This window comes from Odocoileus virginianus, chromosome 1 (genome assembly GCF_023699985.2).
Source record: "Odocoileus virginianus isolate 20LAN1187 ecotype Illinois chromosome 1, Ovbor_1.2, whole genome shotgun sequence".
NCBI lineage: Eukaryota > Metazoa > Chordata > Mammalia > Artiodactyla > Cervidae > Odocoileus > Odocoileus virginianus.
The window spans coordinates 64,431,491-64,457,444 of record NC_069674.1 but is presented as its reverse complement, the minus strand read 5'-3'; the positions used below and the strand labels follow the sequence as shown (position 1 = coordinate 64,457,444).

The window sequence follows — 25,954 nt, the reverse complement described above, 5'->3', positions numbered from 1 at the left end:
GCAAACACTTCAGTTAATCATATAAAAATACCAAGTTCTAATTTTGTAACCTGGAAACTTAGTATTAATATTACAAAGTAGAGTAATATATCCCATTCTTTTCCAAGACAGAAGTATTACTTGTGAGTACATGAGTCAGCTTTTAAAGGAATAAGCTTTGACGAATAAGCGTGCATAGTCAGTTCCCAAACACTTGGCATGGAGTGAGCTCTGTGTGGCTCCATCAAGATCTTCGAACAGAAAGCTCCTGGACAGATGACCCAAGTGAGGCAGAGCGGGTGGAGTCAAGATGCCCTCCTAGTAGCGTTTCTCTGGCAGAGGCCTGCTATCCAGGTCACCTAATGAGTCTCATAGCAAACACCTGCCATATAATGATAGGGGGGCAGAGTGGGGGCACAAGGGAAGTGTAGTTCCAGAAAAGGAGTCCATTCTGAAACACCCTTTAAAGATGCCCAGAGCCCCGTGACCTGGAGGACCACACTCAGGACATTTCTCCTTCCCTCTGTGTGCTTCCCTCCAAAGCTGGCTTATGCTGAAGAGGTCAGACTTCAAATGTAACAGGGCACAGTCCTCATGGCGGGCAAAGCAGGAAAGGTGTGGTGCTACGTCCTGAGCCAAGAAGGGGATGCATAACCGTGGAGCCCCGTGCTGTCCCGGCTCCTTCTAGACTGCTTTGTGGGACTGATCTTCTGCAATGATGAACATTCCGCATGCTTGGTTCTACCATAACCTTGGATGGAAACTGAGTCTGTGGAAGAGGCAAACCTGGGTAGAGTTACCTGGGGTGAGGCCCTGGGGGGGGACAGGCAGCCTGGAACACTGGTTTCTGTGAGGTGGGGTGTGGGGGCGAGCTGGGGTGCTGTGGGGAGCTCTACCGCAGCTTTGTGCTGGAGCCAACCCCCATATCCCCACCCACCCCAACTAAGAACCTCAGAGGGTGGGCAGAGTTCCAACCATCAGCTCCTAGTTCTTAGAAACAGGGCTGTCAATGCGTTACCCTCAGAATTTTGTTCCTAGTACCGCCTCAGATAATGTCACCGAGGGGTTTCACTCCCCTTCTGCCTCTGCCTCCCACCCGCAACACCCCTTGGCTTAGGCACGCAAATGGAGAGGACAGAGGCCCTCAGAAGGCGGGTTTCTCATCCCCTGCTCTGTGCCTGAGCTGAGGACCAAAGGCTCAGACTCGGTGAGGTCTCCAAGGTCGGTCTCTCCCACAGCCTCTCTCACTCAGAAATGAGTGTCACAGTGTTCTGGGGAGCTGATGAGGGAGACCCTACTCATCCCACTTGCCTCTATTTCCTCTCTCCAAAAGAACAGAGCGAGCTCAGCTCTCACTGAGTTATTAGAGTAACTCACCCAGAGCTGAGTGATAATCCCCCAAATTTAAAGTCACGCTCAGGGTCACCGACTGACTTTCCAGTGCACCCTGACTCTGTCCTTACCGGCTGTGTAACCTTGGACAAGTGCCTTTACACTCTGCGAGTCTTGCTCCTCAGTCATCTGCAAATGAATCCTGTAACACAGGCTTGTGAAGATCAAGGTCATCGAGACAGAGTGCAGAAGCATCAGCACCATGCCTGGACCATGGAAAACACCTCATAAATAGGAATAATCACTATTATCGGCTTATCAAAAGAAAACAGGCTTAGCAATTATTTCTTCATTTGAGTGATAGTATACATTTTCAACATAGTAAAACTTATTTATTTAGAAAATACTCTAATTCATTCCCTCATTTTTCAAATTGGCCCCACACCCCAGTAAATTCAAATTAGTGAGGATTTTTTTTATCCCCATAGGGAAGCAGGTTCACAGTCAGATGCTGCCCTCCCCACCTGCTGCAGTCCGTGTAGTGTGCCCAGAGCGACCAGTAAGTGACTGCAACATCTCCCAGTTCTGAGTTCCAGGATCTTGGGTCTTCAGTTACTTCCCTTTTCCTTCCCCCACCTCTGCCTTTTAAAAATATATATATATTTTTTATTGCAGTGTAGTTAATTTACAATGTTGTGTTAATTTCTACTGCACAGCAAAGTCATGCAGTTTTATATATATATATATATATATATATATATATATATATACACCTTTTTTTTCATATTTTCTACCATGATGGTTTATGGTCACTTCCTGACTGCTTGGAGGTAAGAAAAGTGGCAGCGTGTGTGTATATTTGAATCTGCCTCCACTGAACTCACCCATCCTTTCCCACAGGCTGTAAAGAGGTTCTTGAAACAGGAGTGCAAGTGTCATGGCGTGAGCGGTTCATGTACCCTGAGGACCTGCTGGCTGGCCATGGCTGACTTCAGGAAAACAGGCAATTATCTCTGGAGGAAGTACAATGGGGCCATCCAAGTTGTCATGAACCAGGATGGCACTGGTTTCACTGTGGCTAACAAGAGGTTTAAAAAGCCAACGAAAAATGACCTCGTGTATTTTGAGAATTCTCCAGACTACTGTATCAGGGACCGAGATGCAGGTAAGTTCAAAACACTTTATTCAAAGTACCTAATTCTTCCAAGAATCAGCACTCCTCAAGTTAAGTACAGTACTGTATTTTCCACCTGCTAGTCTTCTAAGTACAGCCTGCTGTCTTCAGGTTCAAAGCCCAGGTTCTTTAGCATTCATATTTTGAGTGCACAGAAAGCTCTCCTAAGCAACTGGAGCAATTCACTGATAATGTGCAGATTCTGGAGAAATGGGAACCCAACAAGAATGTACGTGGCAAAAAGTCAAAATATGCAGATTAGCAAAAGTCCTCAGCCTGGGCAGAACTCTAATTGGTGGGATCATGTCCACTCTGTATAGAAGCCCAGCATCTTCCCTGTGATTTGACGCTCAGGGGAGGACAGCTTTGCAGTGTACCTGCCCCTTTAAGTCCCAGCTTTGTGATTGTGGAAGAGGGTCCCCAGGCTTTACAGTTAGCCTGTCCTGAAATCCTCCATACTTCACACTCCCTCGCTCTTTCCAAAATGCTCAGAAGTTGCCAAATACTTGAAAGCAGGAATTCATCCCCACTGGCTCAGCTATCGGAGACCGGTGGATGAGGGCTGCCTAAGAGGCACTAGGTTTATTAAAGCCACACCCTTCCCTCACTGATGGCACCTTCCCTGTCCTGACCTCATCAGAGGGCAGCTCCACCAGCCTCAGTACAGCGGTTGCCACCGGTGGGCTTCACACATGTGGTTCTCCCCTCGTGCCCCTCCTGGTCAGCCCTGAACTCCGGGCTTAGCACAAAATCCATTAAAGACTTTGATACAGAAAAAGAATGACCACTACATCTCAGTGGAGAGGAGGTGATGGGGAGCCCACAGCCAACTAATCTCAAGCCAACTTCTCAGACTTAGTAGAAAGCAAGGGAATTCATAACCAGGAAAAACATCCTCGAATTCAAATTCTGAATTTGTTTTTCATTCCAAAGTAATTGCAAAGGAAACAGTAAAACAGAGCAGACGTCAGCAGCTCCTATCACAGGTCTGAGCAGGATTATCAGGGGATGTCACAAAAAGTCCAGAGCCTCTTCTTTGTCCTTGAGTGGTTGAATTGCCTTCATGGTTTGATGAGCTGATTCTTTGCAGCCCCAGAGCATGTTTGGACATGCAGCCCCTGGATTAATAACTGCTGAGCGAAAGGGCCAGATGCTGTGCCCTGCTGCATTCCTCACGTGCTTTTCGACCTCTAACAAGTCATCCTACCTGTTAGGCCAAAGTTTCCACCAAATCCCCAAGAAACCTGTGTTTTGGTACAGGAGGGTCCCAGAGGTCTGGGTTCCTTTCTGCCATTAACTAGCTGCTTAACCTCAGACTGCTCAGACAAGCATGGGGCTGATGACATCAGGATCACTTTAGGAACGATGTACTGACTCCTGTGTGCCAGGTACTGCTCTAAGACCATTGCACACATGGTCTTATTTAATCCTTAGAACCGCCCTATGACATCAGTGCACTGGAACTGATTATTGAAGAAAAAAGACAAAAATGATTAAGAAGAGGGTGGCTCCTGGCTGATCAACATCAACCAGGAACCAAGTTCACCTCTTATATTTTTGAGATCAGTTAAGCACCCTGGATATCATTGTCCCTATTGTACAGATGAGAAAGTGAGTAACCAGCTCAAGATCTGGCTGGTCTTGGAGGGGATGAATGTCCAGTTGTCTGACCCCATGGCCTGCGCTCCTAACCCAGACATTACAACTTGCTCCTGTCTTTCTCCCAGGTTTGAAGCACCTCACTTCAAACATAAGAGGACCTGCTTCCCCTGGACATCTTTACTGGTTTTTTGAATTGAAGCAGTTTGCCCAGTGAAGCAGTTATACATGATGACCATTTAATTGCTACATATAGATAGAAAGACCTTACTTTCTTCACAATAGGGAGATTCTGAATTGAATCCCTGCTGCCTCTTCAGGATACTAAGTTATTCTTGTACACTTTGCTTTTTATACTCCCATATATTAGAACACGATTCTGTTTCTTGATCCTAAAATAGCGAACACATTTGCAGTACCCACCACATGTTAGGGCTTGATCCATATTCTCTCATTGAGTAAGGTGGGATGTTATTATCCTACTTCATGGGAGGGGAAACTGAGGCTCAGACAGGTTACGGATTTTTCCCAAGGACTCTAATGGGTAAGAGGCAGAGCAGGGATTTGAATCCAAGTCCTTCCGTCCTTGTAACTATTTCACTCTGCCTCCAAATGCACCAGCCATAAGGCCTACTGCTGCAGGTCCAGACTTTCTGAGGGAGGTTATATAATTTACTCACTCTCTTAACTTATTTCCCTTCTATTTTGGGCTTATTTTAGCTTCTCTGACTTAAAAAGATGTGAATTTGGTTCTGGGTTGGTACTGATTTACCGGGAGACACCTTGTTATTTTTTTAAGTAGCCAGTTCCATTGTTTTAGATCAGATTTCCAGTAAGATTCCTAGATTATTCATAAATTGAACTATACTTAAGGCCTTTTTATTTTAGCTAAGCCTAGAAAAATGCCAAAGTCATCTATGAAAACTTGCAATATTGCTTTTTAGTTCCGTTGACCGTCAGATGACTGTTTTAGTGAAAATATGATTTAGAGTGTTTGATATTATGTGGAGAAATTTTGAATTGCTGACAGTATTTTTTCATTGTTCATATCTGGACAAATAACACTTACAAATAACACACATATGAGATGCAGATTTTCCCTGAGACAGCCTCCTTTAACCCAAAGGGCTGCTGAGGGCCTTGCCCTGGTCTGTGTAGACATGAGACTTTCTCCAGACTACTTTCTACTAAAGACTTCTGTGGTATGTGCTCTGAAAAGTCGGTCAAAGTGTATAGTTCTGAATCTCCCTGGAGTGGCTCCCAACTTTTGATTGTGCAGGCAGTGAGATATGACAGAGTCTGAGAACTGTGAGAAGGGGAGATTCCTGAATCTAACTCAGTGGCATTCCTTCTCTGGGCTCTCCGCCTTCATTTGGGTCAGTGCTAACATTCTCTGCTGTACATTTTAAGAAGCACTCACAGTTAACGAGTCAGGACATCACTGAGAGAGTCTCTCCATGTGATTGGATGACATCAGATCTGCTTTATGGTAAACGGAACATGTTCAAAATGAGTTGTTGTTCAGCTGCTAAGTTCTATCCGACTCTTTGAGACCCCATGGACTGCACAAACCAGCTTCCCTGTTCTCAGAAATGGGTTACGATCAGAGTTATCCAGGCTCTAAAATAAGTCAGAAGTTTTCAGTAAAATTTAAATCAAATATATATTTGTGTGTATATATATATGTGCATGTGTATGTGTATATATATATATATTCACTTTCTCTATTAAAATTGACACTAACTTTTCCCTTGATTTCATCACAAACTACCCACTCTGCTGTATTGTGATCATTTTATCTTGCTTTTTTAAAAAAAATATCATGTACATTTAATATTCAACTGATTGGGCAACTTCCCTTTGTCAGCACTTAGAAAAGCAATGGTGGTGAGAAGATTGAATATTGTCAAGTCATAGATATTTGGAATTGGCAGACTTTACTCTTGTTAGTTAGAGGCTTCTTCCTGTTCAAATCCAGTCATATCTGACTGAAGTGAGCTGGCTTGTTTTGTCATTTCAATTTGTGAAGTGGATAAAGTCTGTAGGTCTACTCTACTATTTTCCAAAGTGAGGACTTCTTCAGAGACCTGTTGGATCAGATCTCAGGGATTTTTTTCATGAGATTCTGTATGCTTTTCACACTCAAGCACATCAAAGTTTGAAAAATCCATAGGGTTTCCCTGGTAGCTAAGATGGTAAAGAATCTGCCTGCAATGAGAGAGGCCCAGGTTTGATCCCTGAGTTGGGAAGATCCACTGGAGAAGGGTATGGTTACCTGCTCTAGTATTCTGGCCAGGAGAATTCCATGGACAGAGAAACCTGGCTGGCTACAGTCCATAAAATTACAAAGAGTTGGACACAACTGAGCAACTAACACTGTCACTTCACTTTTCAGGGAATCCACAATTCCCTGATTTTCTGTAAGTATCAGGTACGAGGAAATCTTACCTGAGAGATTTTTTGTTGTTGTCAAATACCTGATTTTTTACAAAGGAAAAAGAAGTTTTTCTATTTGAAAAGCTCTAAATAAGTGTCACTCAAAAATATCCCTGCCCTGACTTACACAGTATAAGAGGGTGTTCTTTCACATTAAGGCATTTTTTGGGACCCTCTTTTACTGGGAAGAGCACTCTGAAATGATCTCATCCATCAAAACTTTTCTTGGAATTAGCTTGACGGAGATCATCAAGTCAGCCCTTCAGTGAAGTCCTGAAACAATGATATCAGGACTAGTGGATTTTGGTGAGAATTACGGAAGGGTGAGTCAAGACCCTAGAGTATTCCTGGGTGAAGACAGACCCAAACCTCAGTTTGGAAAGGTAATGGGAACTTTGGGTGAACTCCTACGGAGAATCAGGCCTTGGGCTGCAAGCCTTGTGTGCATTTTCTCTAAATCTTCACAGCAGTTACCTCTATTTATAGAGAAGGAAACTGAGCCTCTGAAAAGGTAACTTGTCCAAGATTTTGTGGCCTGTAAGTTGTAAACAAAACAAAATAAATAAAATCAAAACAAAATTCTATACCTTTCTTACCTTACTTCCTGAAACTTGAGAGTAGCGACTGGGGGGTTGTGTAATAAAAGGCAGCATGAGGACATAGAACATAATGGAATGAGGTGCCCACAAAGCAGGGAGGTGGGAGGTGGGGAAGCTTCAACCTCAGTCAGCTCAGACTGCCAAGAACCCCATTCAATTACAAGCCCTTTCAGATTTGGAGGGTGTTAACATCTTCAATTGCTCCTAAGAAATGATAAGCTCGAAAACCTGTAGAGGAAGATTTTCTTATGGCAACAATAATGACAAAAGACTTTTTTACCCCCCAGTCTTCCATTGAAGAAGCTGAGTGCTCTGATGTTCAACTATAAATACTTCCTAGAGATTCGGAGAGTAGGTACAGCCGTGTGATGCTGTGCGTGTGACATTTTGCAGGCTGAACTGGAGGCCAGATCTAGGAACTGGGCTTTCGGGGATGGGTGGTTGTGTGGCTATCTCCTCTGGTTATTGCCCCGGCATCTGTAAATCAAAGAAGCCCTTCAGTTAGAGATAGGTGCATCTCTGGCTAAGGAATGCTGCTGTCTCTCCAGAGAAGGCCTGCACCTAATCACAGGCCACTTGCACTGGTTATTCTGTAAAAACCCTGACCTGGGCCAGAGGTCACCACAAGGTCTCCTCTCGCGCTGTAGAAAACAAGCAATCCTCCTGTCAAGTTCAGAAAGCAAATGGAGTTCACCAGTTGTTTAACTTGTTACTGAAAGCCTGAGACAGGTTTCCCTTGCTGTCTAGAAGTAGAACCTTCCTATAAAAACTCTCTTAAGCCGAAATGGCAAAAAGCGAAGAAGTGATTACCTTAGGACACATCTTGCTAACAGATACACAGAATCCATGGAGATAAAGCATGGACACTCACAAACTCAGTTCCAGGTGATGGCGCCTTGATGCTGAGATGCTGAGTGTAGGTCCTGGGGAAGGAGCTGAGTAGGGCCACTCTTGTCGCTATGGGTGGGTGCTGCCTCTGTACCAGCTTACTCCAAAAACAAAGGCTCAGCGCTACTTTCACTTTTCACCTTTTTTGGTAAAGCAAAAATTCTCTGTTAGCAAAAACAGGTACTGATGTAGGACTTTATGCAAAGTGAAATGCATAAAGTGAACTTCCTCAGAAATCAGAGGAGAGCTTTACCTGCCTGACAGCTGCAGGCTGTGAACAATGTGAGCTCTCGGGTATTGTGGTTCTTCCCACATAAATCATATTAGCAAACAGCTCAATACCTATGGGAACACAATCCCAACCAAGGCTTACACAGACTGGTGTTCTAGACCTACCCCGTGCTGTGACTAGCTTGCAGAACCTCTGAATGCTGTGATTATGACCTGATTAAAAAAAAAACAAGAGAACACCATGTCAGCCAATAGCAGTGGGTGGACCTTATTTTGATCTGAAATGTACAATTCCCACCAGGATATCTGAGGTTCCTCATCTCTTCATGGAACAAATATTTATTAAGCCCCTTCTATATGCCAGCAACTACGATAAGCCCCAGGAATGCAAAAATTAGGTATTCAGAATTGGTCTTTGCCCTCATGGCTTCCTAGGCGTCCCGGTCCTTGTGGATGACCCAGGTGGGTGGCAGGCAGGGGATGCAGGCCGGGTGCTAGGAAACCCTACCTGGGCAAATGTGATTTTCTTAGGTTTTATTTCTCACTCCATTGCTCTATTATGAGGTCTTACCTTACATTTGTCACTTTGAAAATTAAAGAATAAGTTTTTTATCCCTTTCTATGCTAAGCTTTATTGTAGAAATTTCATGATATCTCAAAAAGTGCTAAGACAGCTAGAATAGGCAAGAATGATACGAAAATATATCAGTGAGGTTTTTAAGTCACCATTTTCACGGTAATTATTGATTATCTTACATAATTTATGTCAATACTATTTGGTGGACCCTCAAATTCTTGGTAGCATATAATGCAGATAGCCTATCCCTCCTTCTTATAACACTATTTCCTTGACCTCTGTAACACCACAGTCTCCTGATTTTCAAGTTCAGTTGTTAGTGTCTCTTTGTCTACTTCTAAACCTTGAAGATCTTCAGGGCCTGATCTAGTCTCTTCTCACTGGTTCCTCTGCATTTTCTCCCTGGGTGGCCTCCTCCACTGATATGGTTCTAACTGCTATCTCAGACCTCATCTGTGTCCTCTCCTCTCTCCTCATTCTGTATTCACCCCCCTGCTTAACAGCTCCAGCGTGTGCATGTTTTTATCAACCTACTTCTGTTAGAAATTGAGCTCTAGATTTGTCCCATTCTCCAAACATGTTTTCCCCAGGTTTCCCCTTCTCAGAAAATGGCATGACTGCCCACTCCATCGGTCAAGCCATAAACCCACACATCATTTGTTACACTGCTTTCTCACTTCCACATCTGGTCCATCACCATGTCCTCTTAAAATGTACAAAGCATCTATCACAGAAAGCCTTCTTCTTTCATTCCTAGAATGTGCCAGAAGTTTTTATTTGTTTAAATATTTGTTCACTACCTGTCTGTCCCACTGGATTCTGACTCCATGATGGCAGGAACTGTTAATACATCTGTCTGTTCACCACTAAATCCCTGGCACCTAGTACATAAACATGTGTTGAACTGAACTGAATGGCAAGTTATAAACAACATAAAATATGTTCATCATACTAGCCGGGTACTTATGTTGGTGCTGTGTCTAGCTTAAAGATAATTTGGTTTCTTTTTTCAGCATGTCTTAATTCATCACTGATTATTTTATAACACACAGCCTATGAAAATTTCCATTTAAGCATAAGTGTTAAATGGAATTTTTCCTCATATTCAAGTGTGTTAGTGGGGCATTTACAGAGCCTAAGATGCTTCTGGCTACCCATCTCCTTGGGTGAGATAAAAGGTCTTAAATAAATGCAGCAGCAGACTCTATATGTTACTTTTAGCTGCCACCAAATACTCAGTTCTTTTAGTCTTTGGGGGCCTTTTTCATTTACTGTTATCAGTGGGATTACAGGCTAGTTCATCAGATTTCATTGTTAACATACCAAAATACCTTTTATAGCCAATGCTATTTTATAGTATAGACATGATCTGTAAATCTGCATTTCCTTTTAGAATACAGGCTTGCAAGAATTACTATACATTTAGGATACACTAAAAAGTACCCTGATTTGATGGTGACAAATAGATTGAATTTGTAAAGTTTTTTTTAACAGATTTTTTATTTCAAAAAAAGAAAATTTAATTTTCTCATTTCTAAGTCTTTGATATAACTTAACTACTAACAACAAATAATTCATCAAATAGATATCCTTTACTTTTTTGGAAATAGAAAAAAAGTTATTTCTAATTACTATATTAATGTGTGATTATTTCTGATTACTATATTAATGTGTTACAAATAAAAGAATGTTAAAGTACTTTAAAATAATGTATCTGCATACTTCCTTTAAGCTTTTCCCATGAAATTTATTTTGTGCTGTTGTGGTAAATCTCTTCTTAAAATTTGCAAATTTCATATGCCTATGAATTTTCAAATTTCATATAATAAATAGCCCTACATTATAGATTAGGAGATGGATGCTGCCTATGATTATTTCTACTGATTACTAATTGGGTAGTCTTGGACAAATTCACTTCTCTGGGTCTCTTAAGATATGCATCTCACTTAGAAATTCCTAAGGTTCCTATGACTCAATGTACAAATGAATCAGTTGTTAATTAATCTTACTCTAAGCTTGCAATAACAGAACCTGAATCTGATGCCACAGACTCCCCTGTCATGTTAATTTCTATCATTTAAAAATGTGCCATATTTCTTGTATATGTTCTCTTTATATATCAAGAGTGAGATATTTCAAATAAAAACCAGGCTCTCAGCTCCTCTGTCCTCACCACAGTGCCCCTGGGTGAGCCCTTCCTGGAGAAGTATGCCCCTGTTTGGCAAGGGAAGGTTGATATTAATTTGTAAGAAGTTGATTTTAGTACTTAATAAATCAGGAAGTATGTGTTTACCACCTGAGTAATAGAAGACCTAATGCTGTCCTTAGGGAACAAGATGTATGAGAAATCACCAAACATTTCAAAGCAGTGTATGAGCCCTACCCTGATGTGCTAACATTACGGGGCTTAGGATGGTCCAGGCGGGCCTGGAGCAGACAGAGTGCTCCATGAAAGGGGCTGAAGTAGGCCCTGAATCTTGAATGGTGGAAAGACTTTCGGCCTAAAGGAGTGAGGGGAAAGTCCCGTGCAGCAGGTGAGGGGAACTCTACAAACAGTCTACATGGCTGTGACACCAGAAAGTCACTTCACTAGGACAGTGAGGAGTCAGCTTGATGAGGGTGTGGGTGATGGGAAATAAACTTGGCTTAGGCTAGTTAGTGCCAGATAAAGAAAACCTCAAAGAGTCTGACTCAACAACTTTAATTCCAGGATAGGATTCGCTAATTTAATGGGACACTCTTTCCTGTGCCAGTCAAACCTTTCCTAGTGATTATGAGAATGCTGAATAAAATGCCTTGAGATAAGTGGAGAGACATTGTCCCGGCTGTAGCTTTACGATCCTTGATGCAAGGAAGGGGGAAGCCTTCCAAGCAGATGAATGTGCGGCCTCTAACATGTGCTCTTTAACATTCTTTTCTCCCCTCGATAAATCTGTGTTGTGAATGACAACATGTAAGTCAGCCAGAGGAGAAACAGCCTATTGGATGACGGGCTTAAGTGAATCTTGCTTTATGCCCTAATGGTCAACATATGGGCTTCTGTCAGCCTGGAGGGCAGGAATTTCCAGAGATACAGACCCATCCAGAGAGAGAGACAGAGAGAGCGCCCTTCCTCCAGGGCCCTGAGGTGTGGGTCTGGGAACTATTAGCACAAGCCCCCCATCCTCCCCTGCTGTCAGGAAGATGCATGTCAGTGGAGACAGAAGTGTTTCTGCGCTGGGAACCCTGACTCCATTATTAATTTTATAGCTCTGGGGATGGCATGCTTGATTTTGTAATGTTCCCTCAGCCTTGCTCCACCGAAGGTGTGTTATGTGGTCCCGAACTTACGCAATTTAGAAGCTCCAATTCTTTATCCTTTTCCCCCACGGGTTTGTGAGCTCTTGTGTGGGTCAGGATGAGGACAACTCTCAGGAGAGAGTTGGTCGATCAGGAGAAAGGTCGATCTGGCTGGAACCTACACCTTCCCATGGCTGCAGACAGCCTGGATCTCCCAGGCACTGACTCCAGGCAGATGGTCTGACCACGGCGTAGTGTGAAGACGATAGAAAGCTGGGTCTGCTGGGCCTGAGTCTGCACCACTCTGGGCACTGGGATCTGAACCCAGCAGACCACACATCTGGGCACATTTCACAAACCTAAAGCAAAGGGAAGTCAGGGAAAAGAGTTTCCAACTTGGCACTTCTCTTCAGTGAACTGAGTAAATCAAAGTGCAGTAAGAAATAACACTATAAAGCAATGTAAATAATATTTTAAATAAGCATATCAAATCTGAAGCATCTAAATATATGTTTATCCTTTTAGCATATCAATTTGGGAGGCTGATATTAGGGCCATTACTCAAAAATATTTTAAAAATTTCTCCTTTGAAGGATTTTTAGAGCCAGCCACACAGGCTATTGTAGACATTGTATGATGCAAATATGTGACCCATAAAGACCAATTTGGCATTTGAAAATGGCACAGAGAATCTCAGAATGAAGTCTGAGAAGAGTTAGGTAAGTGATCAAGTGATGCCATTTCATTTTTAGTGAGATGCAAATTGATGCTATGTATGCTGTCTTGTGCTCAGTCACTTCAGTCATGTTTCTGGAGTGTAGCCTGCCAGGCTCCTTTGTCTATGGCATTCTCTAGGCAAGAAAGCTGGAGTGGGTTGTCATGTCCTCCTCCAGGGGATCTTCTGGACCCAGAGATCGAACCTGTGTCTCCTGCATCTCCTGTATCGCAAGTGGATTTTTTACCATTGACCCACCCCATCAATTGGGGAAGCCCAATTGATGATACAGGCTTTTCTAAACCAGAGAATTCAGCTGAGAGACGCTCCTTCCAGAGTCTCAGTCACATGAGTGATGTACATTAGAAAGACCTTGAGGGCACACATGTTTTAGAGATGTATACCCTGCTATTACAAAATAATCAGTCTGTCTAGTTCCTCAAAAAGGTGAGAGGAATTCAACAGGAATATTATAAAGGAAGAATGCAGTATAAGCTATAAGTACCATGCTAACCAGCCTTGTTTACTTTCTTACATAACTTTATATGTCTTATAATTGTTGATGACATATCATGTGCTGGAGAAAAAGTTCCCCTCCAAAAGAGCTACATGTCAGGACCTTTGCAAGTTCTTCAGTTGATAAAATAATGAAGGGAGAGAGCAGGAAATAGGTAGAAGAACTGATCACATACTGTTACACACAAGCCAGCTTTCTGGGCCTATTTCCTATTTTCTGGTGGGACACAAGGCCCGATCACAAGGTCAAGACCTCCATCTCTGGGCTCGGATATGCCTTCTCCAAATTCTGACCCTGCCACCTGCTTGTCATGTGATCACTTAATCTCCCTGACCTTCTCTTTCCTGATTTCCAAAACAGTGATGATAATAGTACCTACTTTATAAGTGCTTATGAGTATTAAATGAGATAATGCAGGCAAAGGCTTATCACAGGACCTGGCCTGTATAAGTGCTCCATAAATACTGGCCCCAGTTATGAACAAAAAGAATAAAGAGGATAAGAAAAAATGTAGAGGGAGAAAAAAAAGAAAGAAGAAGAGGGGTAAAAGAGAGAAGAAAAGAAAGGATGGATGAACTTCAGCTCTATCTGGCTTTAAAAATGTAAAAACTGGCCCTTTGGGGCTTAAATCTGGTAGTGTAGCTGGTTTTATTTGTGGCCCAGGTGGGGGTCATCAGATCATGTAATAAGTGACTCATTATTTAATAAGTTGGTATATTATTTAGAATAAAAGATCTTAAATATATGTCCCAAATATTCAGAACTAAACAAGGAGTCAGATTATATAACTCAGTGCTCCTTTTCATGCACATGAGCTCACTCTCTCTCCCACACACACATGCACAAATGCATAGTCTTGATTCTTTTTAAGAATGATGGTGATGGTGATGTTTTCTGTCTTGAAAGGGTAATGGGAGGTCCCGAAGACAACAGAGGCCTACTGCTGTCAATAATACTAAGTCCTTATTCTAATTTTGATACAGGAAAGCAACGCCAACAAGTTTTATGTAGCTTCTGCACTCCGGCAAACACTCTCTTCAGGGTTTTGATGAAATAGCTCTGTTGCTATTCAGTCACTAAGGCATGTCTGACTTCGCCACCCCATGGACTGCAGCACTCCAGGTTTCCCTGTCCTTCACTCTCTCCTGAAGCTTGCTCAAACTTATGTCCACTGAGTTGGTGATGTCCTCCAGTCATATCTTCTGCCCAAATTACAGCAAGTGTCAGAACTTCCCTTCCTCCCTACAGTCTGTCTTCAGATCTAATGAGATCAAAGCCCAAAGCAGAGCCGGTTGGTAGTCTGTTCCTAGGCAGCCTCATCCTTTCTCTCAGCCGGCCCGCCTGGTGCTGCTCATCCCTCAGAAGGGCTGTGGCCGCTCCAGGCTGCAAGCTCACAGCGCTCTCACATCAGTGGCTCTCAACCTTCTGTTCAGAGTCAGTGTTTTCCAGCATTCTGTAGCTGAACACTGAACTGCTGAGACAACTCAGCGCCAGAGTCTCTGTCTCTTTTTCTGAAACCACTTCCGAGTTAAGCTCTCGTCAGTGGCCATCGCTCTGTCTGCTCCTTTCAGAGTTTGGATGATGCGGAGATTCCTTCACTGAGGAGCCGTCTGTCCAGATGGAGTCTAGTCCAGTTGCTGCATTTGGGGGACAAAACCCACCAGGGCCATTACTCAAGGCTGGGCTAGACTACCAGTGTAGACCTCCTTACGCTCGCCGGCCACCAGGGGACGACCACCGAGTGTGATGTCAGTAAAAGGCCCACAGCCTGATTCAGGAAGGAGACGTTTTGTCTCCCTGCCCTGGCCCTTGTGCCCCACAACCCCAAAGTGGGTAAAGAATTCGAACTGCATTGTCATGGATTTATATTCTGATAACAGCATACCAGAGGAAGTGAGGAATGTTTATCAGTGTGCAGGGCTTATGAACAAAACGCAAAAAAGGTAAAAATTCTGAGTCTCCTCTGAGATGGCAGGTGAGAACACTTTTCACACCTGCTCGGGGTCTCATTCACACCCCAGGCTTCAGTTGCCAATTCCGCAAAAGATGTCCTAATCCGTGTCTCCATCCTGACCTCTCTCCTGAGTCCCAAAGAGGATTTTCAGTGACCATTCCTACCTGGATGGCCCACATTCACAGCCAACTCGACATGCTGCAAACTAAGCCCGTTATCTTTCCTCAAAGCCTGTCCTTCCCAGGTGTCCCCACCTCCGAGAATGTCCCCATGTGAACCCAAGCACTCCTGTCAGAAGCCTGGCAGCACTTCTCAGTCGCATCCTCTCACCTGTTGGTCCCGTCAGCCAGCACATCCTGAGATGCTCCTCCTCGGCGTCTCTCGAGTCTGTTGGCCTCTCCCATTTCCACCACCACTGTCTCCATCCAAGCCACGTCGTGCCCTGCCCAGTTTCATTGGTTTCTAACTTGTCTGCTGGCCTTCACCCTGCCCCTGCAATCCATTCACCCCTAGTGATTCTTCTGAAACGCAAATCAGATCACGTCACCCTTTTAGGAAGCACCCCACTGCCCTTGACTAACAGGTAAACCCCTGAACCTGAGACACAAGGTCTTTCCCAGGCAGCTTCTGCCCACCTGACCAGCTCATCTCCTGCCACTGCCCCGTTTGAGCACTAGCTTCTCACCGAAGTGAACACTTTTCTGCTCCTCACACATTTCCAAGTCTTTGCACATGTGGCCTCAGCTGCTCCTTCCTCTGCCTCCGCTTCCTCTTCCCCCTTCTCTTCTTTTTCTCACACAGCAAAGTGCATGTATCCCACGTGTACAGCTCAGTGAATTCTCAAAGAAGCACTTCTGGGTATTAATAACATGTGCCCAGATCCGGAACTTGAAGAGAATAGTATTCTGGAAGTCTCCTTTGCACGTCTTTTCACTACACCCCACCAAAAGACATCACTACCCTGACTTCTAATAGCATAGTTTTCCCCATTTTTGTACTTTATATAACGAACACCTACACACAGTGTATCAGAGATACCCTGCTACACAACAAACTGCCAATCAACTTAATGGCCTGAAATCACCTTAAAGTTCCATCTTCAGCCTCATCACTTCTTTTTTTATTACTGTTTTTCTTTTTTTGAATGTACTCTTCGGCTGTACTGGGTCTTAGTTGTGTCATGTGGGATCTTTAGTTGTGGCACACAAGCTCTTAGATGCAGCATGTGGGATCTCGTTCCCAGGCCCCCTGCATTGGGAGCAGAGTCTTAGCCACCGGTCCACCAGAGAAGTCCCAGCCACATCACTCCTTTCACCTATGCTCTTTCATTCACTTCATCATCAAGCTTCTCAAAAACTTCTCAAAAACTGCCTGCTCTTAGTCACCACCTGGCCTTTCCTCCTGTTTACTCTTCAGCCTACTGCATCCACCCATATTGTCCCGCTGAGGCTGCTCTCATTAAAGGCACTAATTACCTCCCTTCTGAACCAAATGAACAGTTTTCAGTCTTTTCCTACTTGACACATTATCACCCCCTACAACTCATCCTCTAATCCAGTGAGTCACCAAGACCTAGTGATCCTTCCTCTTCAACACCTCATGCCTTTGTCTTCTGCCTCCACTCATTATCTCTTGCCTGGACTAATCCAAAGGACTCAAGATACCACCCTGCCCCAAGTCACTCTTTCAGATTTATCATTTTGACATATTTTTCTCTGAATAAAAATCTGGACTGGCTCACCGCCCACCATGGAATAAAGTCCCAATTGCAGCAAAGCAGGAAGACTCTCTGACCTGTTGCTCCAACCTCCCTTTCCTCGCTCGTTGCCTAACACGCAACCTGCCTCGGTCACATTGAATCTACAGTCTCTTGTGTACTTGACCTCTGAGTTTCTACTGGGAGGTTCTCTCCTGCCAGAAGGGCCTGTCACCCCATTCTCCCTTCAATCTTCTATTCATCCTTCATGTCTTATATCTAATGCCACCTCCTCTACAAAACCATTAACAGCTCCTTTTCTGATCCTGTTTGCTACTATTAATATTAATAAATATCATTATGATAATATGCTTCGTGCACTCTCCCTAGAATATAACCTACTCAAAGCAGGCAGGATCTTTGTTTTGTTCACTGACACAGCTCAAGCTCCCAGAACTAGGCCTAGCACAGAGTAGGCACTTTTGTTAAACACTTGTTAAGTGAATGAATGAAGTGAAGTGTTAGTCACTCAGCTGTGTCTTACTCTTTGTGACCCCATGGACTGTAGCCTGCCAGGCTCCTCTGGCCATGGGATTCTCCAGGCAAGAATACTGGAATGGGTAGGCATTCCCTTCTCCAGGGGATCTTCCCAATCCAGGGATTGAACCCAGTCTCCTGCATTGCAGGGAATTTCTTTACCATCTGAGCCCAAGTGAATGAATGGTTAACATTTATTGAGCACTTATTATGCCAGGCACCTCCAGGCATAATCTCATTCCATCCTCACCACAGCCCCTGAGGAAGGAACTGTTTTTATTCCAATTTTGCATGGGAGGAAACTGAAGCTTAATGAGATTAAGTAAATTTATCTTACTTAATTTACCCAAGGTCACACAGTCATACATGGTAAAGCTAGGATTTGAACCCTGATCTGTCCAAGCCCTCACTCTATTGTCTTGAGCTTTACAGTGCTATTTTCACAAAACCCTACCATTGGCTATAGAAAGTCTTCAGCAAATGGAGCAGTTATCTTGAAGCAGTGGAAATACCTCTTTACATATTTATCTCTTCCTTGTATTATGAGTTTCCTGAGAATCAGAACTGAACTAAAATCCTAATTATTTTATTTCCTCATCATCACCACCAAAACCCCAAGTAGCCGCACCATGTCTTACACATTTGCATTCACTAAATATTTACTGAATTAAATAAATGGGTATGCTGTTAAGAGGCAGCATGTGGCAGTGAGTCCTTTCTGCACAGTAATTCTGAGTACTGTCCTGATGGTTGCCCCGAATCTGGGCCCAGCTGCTGTCTCTTCTAACCCTTTGCTTCTTCAGCATGATGTAGGCTTCGAGCCATCCCTGGCTGACCCACCCGCCACCCTGACCCCAGCCCTTTGCCATCCTTCCTGTCCTTATGAAATCCCCCTGCCTGTCTTCCTGCAGTCAGTGGCCTGATCACGCAGAGCAAGTCCTGCCCCTCCTACTCTTCTTCTTGACCCCATGTCTGCTTGAATCTGGCTGCTTCCCTGGTCATTCTGGACACGCAGGGCAACATGACATTTATATAGATAATTGGAACACAGGGCGGGATGTGATAAAGAGTCACAAGGCACTGGAGGAGTTATAAAGAGGGATAAATTCCTAGTTAAATAATGGAGGAACGGAAAATGAAGTCACTGTCTTTTTCATCCTGATAAAAGTTTTTTGTTTTTTTCTGTGTTTTTCAGTAAAGAGTTTAGCTTCTCTAGGTTTGTAGATTATTTAGGATTGTCAATCACAAGTAATAGAAACTTGAGTGGTTTAAGCTAAAATGGGAAATTTATTATAAGGATACAGGGTGTCTAGGAATCCAAATGTTGGAATGCAACCAGACCTCAGAGAGAAATGTCCAGAAAACAGTCCAGCATCTGGGCACCATTCTCATTCCATGTCTTGTCCTCACTGTCTCTGGACATCTGTCTCGTCTTGTCTCTGTGATGTCTTCTCATCCACACACCACATCATGGTACACAGCTGCCAACGGCTACTGAGTTTATACTGGAGTTTGTACTGTCTGCATCAGAAGCACAAATCCTCAGGGAAATCTACCTGAGTGGCCCAGTTCAAGTCAGTGCCCACCCCTGGCCCAGTCACCTGCCGCTACCAGAGAAGAGTCATGTCGTTTACTATTGCTGCCAGGCTCCCTGCTCTGTGCACAAAGGATCACTATAAGCTGAGCAGCCTCTAAAAATGTCCACTACACTTGGTTCTGCTGTCTGATAACACTCTTGTAAAAGAATTCTGAGTGCTTCCCCAGGAAAAGAACAATTAAGAGGCTTCCTATCTTTGAAATTCTTGGAGAAACAAATACGTAAATATGAATTGCCATTTTTGGCAATGCCAGTTTTGTTTATCAAAGACCTAGAATCCTGTCTTCAACCAGGTGTCTCACACACATCTCAATGGCCCACTAGACCAAAGCACAAAAGATAAACCAGGCTGAGCATGGCTCCCTCCTCAGGGCCTTATACAAATGGTGCCCACACATCCCCTTCAGCAAGCAGAGCTCTCTAATCTTTCTTATAAGCCAGTGTAATCAGGTCCAGGGAGGCAGAATCTCCTCCCTTGCAAGAGTTCCATACCCTGACAGATTCCAAGAGAGCTAATTTGGCCACTGCTTCCTTAGTGCAGCGTAAGGTCAGGGAGGATCAGAACAGGTCCTTCTCTCATTCTGATCTGGCCTTGGCCATTCAGTGACCCGTCAGTCCAAGGCTGGCTAGGGGTAAGCAGGAAAGTTCATCCAACTTACAGTGGGAGTGCTGGAGTCAGGATGCTCAGAAGAGCCCTAGGGCTTCATGTCCATCCTTCCTGGATGTGGCCGCCGCTCCACTGCCCCCGAGGCTGACACGTGCTGCGTGGTCCAGCCCTGGGCTGTGGTGAGGTGGCATCAGGGCCCAGTCCTGGAAGATGATCTTGGAACCCTTCCTTCAGAAGCATGCTGTATTCCACCCCCGCCAATTCAGTAACATGGCCTGACTTGTCTTCCAGGCTCCCTGGGTACAGCGGGCCGTGTGTGCAACCTGACTTCCCGGGGCATGGACAGCTGCGAAGTCATGTGCTGTGGCAGAGGCTACGACACCTCCCACATCACCCGGAAGACCAAGTGCGAGTGTAAGTTCCACTGGTGCTGTGCCGTGCGCTGCCAGGACTGCGTGGAGGCCCTGGACGTGCACACGTGCAAGGCCCCGAAGAGCCCCGACTGGGCGGCTCCGACATGACCCCAGAGGAGGCTACCATCCATCTTCCCTCCCGCAAGGATTCCATTGGATCTGCAAGGACGCTGGGCCTTTGGGTTCTCTCTGGGAGATACTTCCTGAGGCACAGAAGCCCCTTCCCCCTCCCTGGGGGCTCAGGACTGGGGCCACATGCTGCACACTAAATCTGCCTATTTTCTCTGACTTCTGGCATCCTGGGACATGTCTCTTCCTGGTCACAACAGGTTGTTAGAGGAGCGGAGGGGCCAGGTCACTGTTCCCAGCCCCCTGGACATTTCCTCTTTCTAGAGCAGATGACCAGAGAGAAAAAGTGTCTCAAATGAGCTTCCTCTGTGTTTTTCAACAAATGTTCACAGTTAAGAAATTCTATACTTCTCTCTGGAGGGTAAAGTAAAGAAAGCAGGATCAATACCCACTGATTTAACTTTAATTCTTAAAAAGACCAAGCAAGGCTTTTGCCTGATGAAGTGATTTTCACAGCCTGCTATCTCTGGGGTAATCGGTAATTGGCTGGAGAAAAATGGCTTTCAATAAACTTCAGGTTTCAAATGCATGTATTTCAAGGCATTTGTTGCCATATTAAAATCTGATGTGACAAGGTGGGTCTGTTGTCCGTTGGTACAGTTTGGAATCTGTGCAATAGCAAAAGCCTCAGAAAGTGACTGCTTTGCATTATTGTTTGCTCAATACAAAGAACCTTTTAGGGAATGAGATTTGAAGAGAATTAAAAAGGAGACTGATGATCTGGCAGTATTCTGTAACTACTGGGTGAAGATGGAGGAAAGTAGCATAGAGAGTGGAAGGTTAGAAAATGTATCTGTACAAATAAGGGGGAAAGTGGGGAATAAAATTCCTACTTGGTGTGATGCCTGTGGCCCATGGAATTTTGAAACTGAAATGGCTTTGAGAATGAACACTTTTGAAATGATAAGACCCGGGAACCAAAATGCTGACAGAGAGGTTTCCAAATCAAAGTCATGCCCAGACAGCCTCTACCATAAGCAGACGCCTAAAAGTTGGCCACGTACACAAGGGAGCATCAGCTAGTACTCATGTCCCTTCAAGCACACTGTTAAGACCTGTCATATTTAATTGTGTCATTTAATGCTTATACGACGACAAGATACCCTAACCTAAAGCAAATGACACGTAACTTTGCTTATGAAGTTGGTAACTCTAGTGTATTATATTGCAAACAAATTGTAACTTGGAGACTATAGTTAAGAGACCCAGCTGTAATTATGGAAACATCAATAAGCAAATTATGGCCAGCTTCTGCCCTAAACCAAAAATTGACATCCAGGGGAATGGAGAGGCTGCCCGCCCTACTTAATGTATCAGATGAAGGAAAGGTGAAATACATGAAGGTACTCCTTCTGCCCTGTCCAATTAGGTTCTAGATCTAAATGTGATCTCTTCACATAGCTACGCTAACTAACAGGATTATTCCCTTCAGGCATCCTGTGTCAAATCACTGATGCTGCTCATCCTTGGATATTTTGGCTTTCATGTCCTTGATCCTTGCTTTAGAGCAGGATATTTAGACCAAGGCTTATAGCTATCAACCTTATGGAGTCCTCTGTCACAATGATATTTGCCCCTTCAGTTTCAGTTCAGTTGCTCAGTCGTATCTAACTCTTCGTGACCCCCATGAACCACAGCATGCCAGGCCTCCCTGTCCATCACCAACTCCTGGAGTCCACCCAAAGTCATGTCCACTGAGTCGGTGATGCCATCCAACAATCTCATACTCTGTCGTCCCCTTCTCCTCCTGCCCTCAATATTTACCAGCATCATGGTCTTTTCAAATGAGTCTGCTCTTCGCATCAGGTGGCCAAAGTATTGGAGTTTCAGCTTCAACATCAGTCCTTCCAATGAACACCCAGGACTGATCTCCTGTAGGATGGACTGGTTGGGTCTCCATGCAGTCCAAGGGACTCTCAAGAGTCTTTTCCAACACCACAGTTCAAAAGCATCAATTCTTCAGCACTCAGCTTTCTTTAGAGTCCAACTCTCACATCCATACATGACCACTGCAAAAACCATAGCCTTGATTAGATGGACCTTTGTTGACAAAGTGATATCTCTGCTTTTTAATATGCTGTCTAGGTTGGTCATAGCTTTTCTTCCAAGGAGTAAGCATCTTTTAATTTCATGGCTGCAATCACCCTTCTCAAAAATGACAGGATTTATCTCTTTGCCCTCACTGCCAAATCCTAAAAGAGTGAAGTCGCTCAGTCGTGTCTCTTTGTGACCCCATGGACTGTAGTCTACCATGCTCCTCTGTCCATGGGACTCTCCAGGCAAGAGTACTGGAGTGGGCTGCCATTTCCTTCTGCAGAGGATCTTCCCAACCCAGGGATGGAACCCAGGTCTCCCGCATTGTAGGCAGACGCTTTACTGTCTAATTTTTCCAAAGTGGCTATTCCTTCTTTTTATTCTATGGATTCAGAGGGAAGGAGTGGAGTGTTGTGGTTCCAATGTGGGCCTGGGAGTCTCCTGGGAGGCGGAGCAGTGAGACTCAGTCTTGGTTACACTGATGCTTATGTGGAAAGATACAGAATCTTTCTCAGGGGCCCCCAAACCATCAGCACCTCTCTTCCTGCTGGATAAATTGTGAAGTCATAAATCATTGGATATAGTTAGACATGGAAAGGATTTTGGAGGACATTTTAGCTCCCCTCAGCCTGTATCTGGGAAAACTGAGACCAAAAGATGTAAAGGGATCCACAGAAATACCAGTCATTACCCTGATGCTCCTACAAACAGAAACACACTCAAAGTCTTCAAGAGTTAGGCACTTTATCTCTTAAATGAAACTAGTTTGTCTCCAAATTAACTTGGTAGATTCTAAGCAATTTTAATATCTTGAGGGGATGTTCATTTATTGTTTGTTTATCCATGGCATGTTTAGATCTGATTTTCTTTTTATGCTGAAATGTATCCTTCATGATAAGGAACAAGGGAACAAGGGGACAAGGCATGTCCATGTTCCCTTCTTCATAAATTGCCTCTTGCTGCATAAATTGCCCTAATTTGTAAGAGAGACTGTGGCAACCTTCTCAAGCAGCAGTAGATGAAGCCACTGTGGAGGGCAAAATAAGAGTGAAATATTTTTACCAGCTTTTACTTATGAAAGAGAAAATCTCCATTCTTTGGGGGAAATTCTCCAAGTTTTTTAAAAGGTGAAGATAATTTCAAACTCATTTTTTCTAGCACTTGGTAAAGGATCAATGTTTCATGACTCTAAAAGATACTAAACTCTTGATTATCCAGGCTTTTAAGGGAATATGTGGCACGGGTTACCCAAAATAAAACAATGAGAGACTCCATTCAGGTCAAATCCCCTTATGAATTCCCCCTCAATAAAAAATCTTGTTAGAAATGGAAGTTTTCTAAGCCCAAGATCATGCCTGTTCATTTGCTTTGTGGTGCCAACTGATCTTTGTATTCTCTGAACACCCTTTGTCAAGGTGCATTCTAGTTACAGCGTCCTGGACAGTCGCTCTGAAAGCATTAACACCTTGCCTTAAGAGACCAGTTAGGGACTTCCCTGTGGCCCAGGGGCTAAGACTCTGCGCTCCCAGTGCAGGGGGCCCAGGTTCAAACTCTGGTCAGGGAACTGGATCCTACAGGTCACACCTGAAGAGTTCACAGGCCACAACTAAAGATCCCGCGTGCCGAAACAAAGATCCACGTGCCAAAAGCTAAGACCCAGAGTGGCTAAATAAACAAATATTAAAAAGAAAAGAAAAGGAGAGACAAGTTTATCCCCTTAAATGGCTTAAACTCAAGCACAGGCACCCGTGGAGCCATGATCACACTTGGCTCTGGCTCTGCGCCCCTCGGGGATGGGGACCCTGACTTGTTACTGGGCCACAGTTGCTGCAGGATGGGAGCAGAGGTACAAGCACCCCTGACATAGAACACTGCCTATCTGCTCTGCCTTATGATGGGTGTCACTAGATTGGACACAGCATCCCAGAAGATCCACCAAAAATGGCAATTTAATCTGCACATGGCCTGATCATGGGAGGAGAAGTGAGAGGGAAAGAGCCAGGTAACTGTTGCCAAGAGACCAGCTGAGTTTGGCAATGGTGGAGTGTGGCTTTTTCAGGTCTGGTGGGTAACCTCCAGCCTCCTGCTGCTGCTGCACCCCTGCCCCCTCCCAGCACTGACTTCTAAGGCATCTGGAGGCCCTGAGCCTCAGGCCATTGCTCAGCTGTCCATACCTCATGTCCAGCTCTGCTCCCAGCTGCCAATGTGAATTTCAAGAGATGTTTTCAATTGTCACAACCACTTGCCTTTTTATAGGAGTCATTACAAAGCTTGAAAACATCAGGTATCATATTTCTTTTTCAAAGAAGGTAGCTTTAAAGTCAGAAAAATCTAACTTCACATCGGCATTTCTTGGCCTTATTAACTTGTTAAAGAATCTTACATTGACTCTGCAAGACCTACAGCAGGCCTCTCTCTGCTGGGACAGCCAACGTGACTGTACACGTGCTTGGGCTTGATGGTATTTTCAGGCCAGGATATTGTTATTACTTCTCATTTATTAAAGGCTGGCCCAGGGCTGATGTCTTGCTCAGCTAAAGAACATTCATCTCCCCTCTTGCCCACTCTCAAAATAAAGGCTCAGAGAGGTATCCAATGGACTGGAGCCATTCTTTTGTCTATTTACTGTACTTCAACCTGAGTTTCCTTATCTTAAGAGCAAGAGTTGCACTGTCAACAAACAGACCTCCCAGTTCCAAAGCCGGTAAATTGCTCTTGTCAGGTCTGCACTGACCTTCTGCAAAGTGGTCCGCTGGTGTAAGCTGACAACTAAGGCGTGCTGATTCTAACCTCCTCCTTACCTAGGCAGAGAAAACTTTCACTCAGCCATGAGAATGTTCTTTACATTTTTCTGGGGATCAGCAAGGTGACAGGTAGCTTGCAAAGCCCAACATGATCATTATTTTTCTAAACCATCACTGTTCCAAATGTAGTTTTTTCCCCCCTGATATTCACATAGATTCTTGTTTAACCAAACCTCCCACATCCAAAAGCGAATAAATGTGTCAGGCAGACTGTTATAAAGAACTATTGTTATTTACAAGTCTACATTTTCTGCGAAATCAAAACATATTAAAGTGAATTTTCAGTGTTGACTTTGTTATTCTAAACTCGTGATAGTCTTGCCAAACCCTCTGGTGAAAAGAACTTATGGAAATTATTCCCTTGTCCTTTTTTAGGGTCACACTTAACAACTTGATTAACAGGTGTCTTTCAATCTGTAAAGATTTTCAGGGAAGGCATACCTAACTGATAACGGTATCACTGGTAACAGAACTCACTAGCTTGTGAGTTCACAGGTAAGACATAGTCTAGATTAAGAAATTATTCCAGATGTTCACCTGTGTTCTCCTGGGGTTGTCATCTAAGTGCTCACCTGGTAGCATTTATCAGGTTTCTCCACGGCAGCTAGACCCCACCCCATCAACTTCTCTCTGTTATTGTTTTCTGTATCAGTGCTTGCTCTTGGCTAACTTTTTTTTTCCCTCAGCTTAATTAAAAACATATAAGATCTCTAATGACTTCACTGAAATCTGTGCATCCGGATTGTCTGTGCCACTTAACATACAAACAGCAGAAGCTCAGAAAATGGAAATAAAGGCTCCCACAGCAAGGGAAATCCGCCCCTCTGCGCATTTTCTCTTCCTTGATGAACTATGTT

At 44.1% G+C, this 25,954-nt stretch overlaps 1 protein-coding gene and 1 long non-coding RNA gene across 5 annotated transcripts in view; one reads left to right on the top strand and one right to left on the bottom strand.

Annotated features, from left to right (window-relative positions):
• The window catches only part of WNT2 (Wnt family member 2), a 44,517-nt gene extending 23,416 nt beyond the window's left edge, over positions 1-21,101 (top strand). For 3 of the 4 annotated variants that reach the window (XM_020899767.2, XM_070468828.1, XM_020899766.2), the window contains exons 4-5: positions 2,212-2,476; positions 20,009-21,101. In XM_020899767.2, coding sequence (XP_020755426.1) covers positions 2,212-2,476; positions 20,009-20,238 — 495 coding nt within the window. In that variant the 3' untranslated portion in view covers positions 20,239-21,101. Of the gene's footprint in view, positions 1-2,211; positions 2,477-4,212; positions 4,389-20,008 lie in introns of those variants that run through there. The other variant, XM_070468830.1, reaches the window with a different exon arrangement.
• Positions 3,387-12,533, bottom strand: LOC139035578 (uncharacterized). Its single transcript, XR_011488184.1, has 2 exons — positions 12,146-12,533; positions 3,387-7,596 (listed from the first exon to the last, which is right to left on the bottom strand). It is a non-coding gene; the product is annotated as an uncharacterized lncRNA (long non-coding RNA).
• Positions 21,102-25,954: the final 4,853 nt, after the last annotated feature.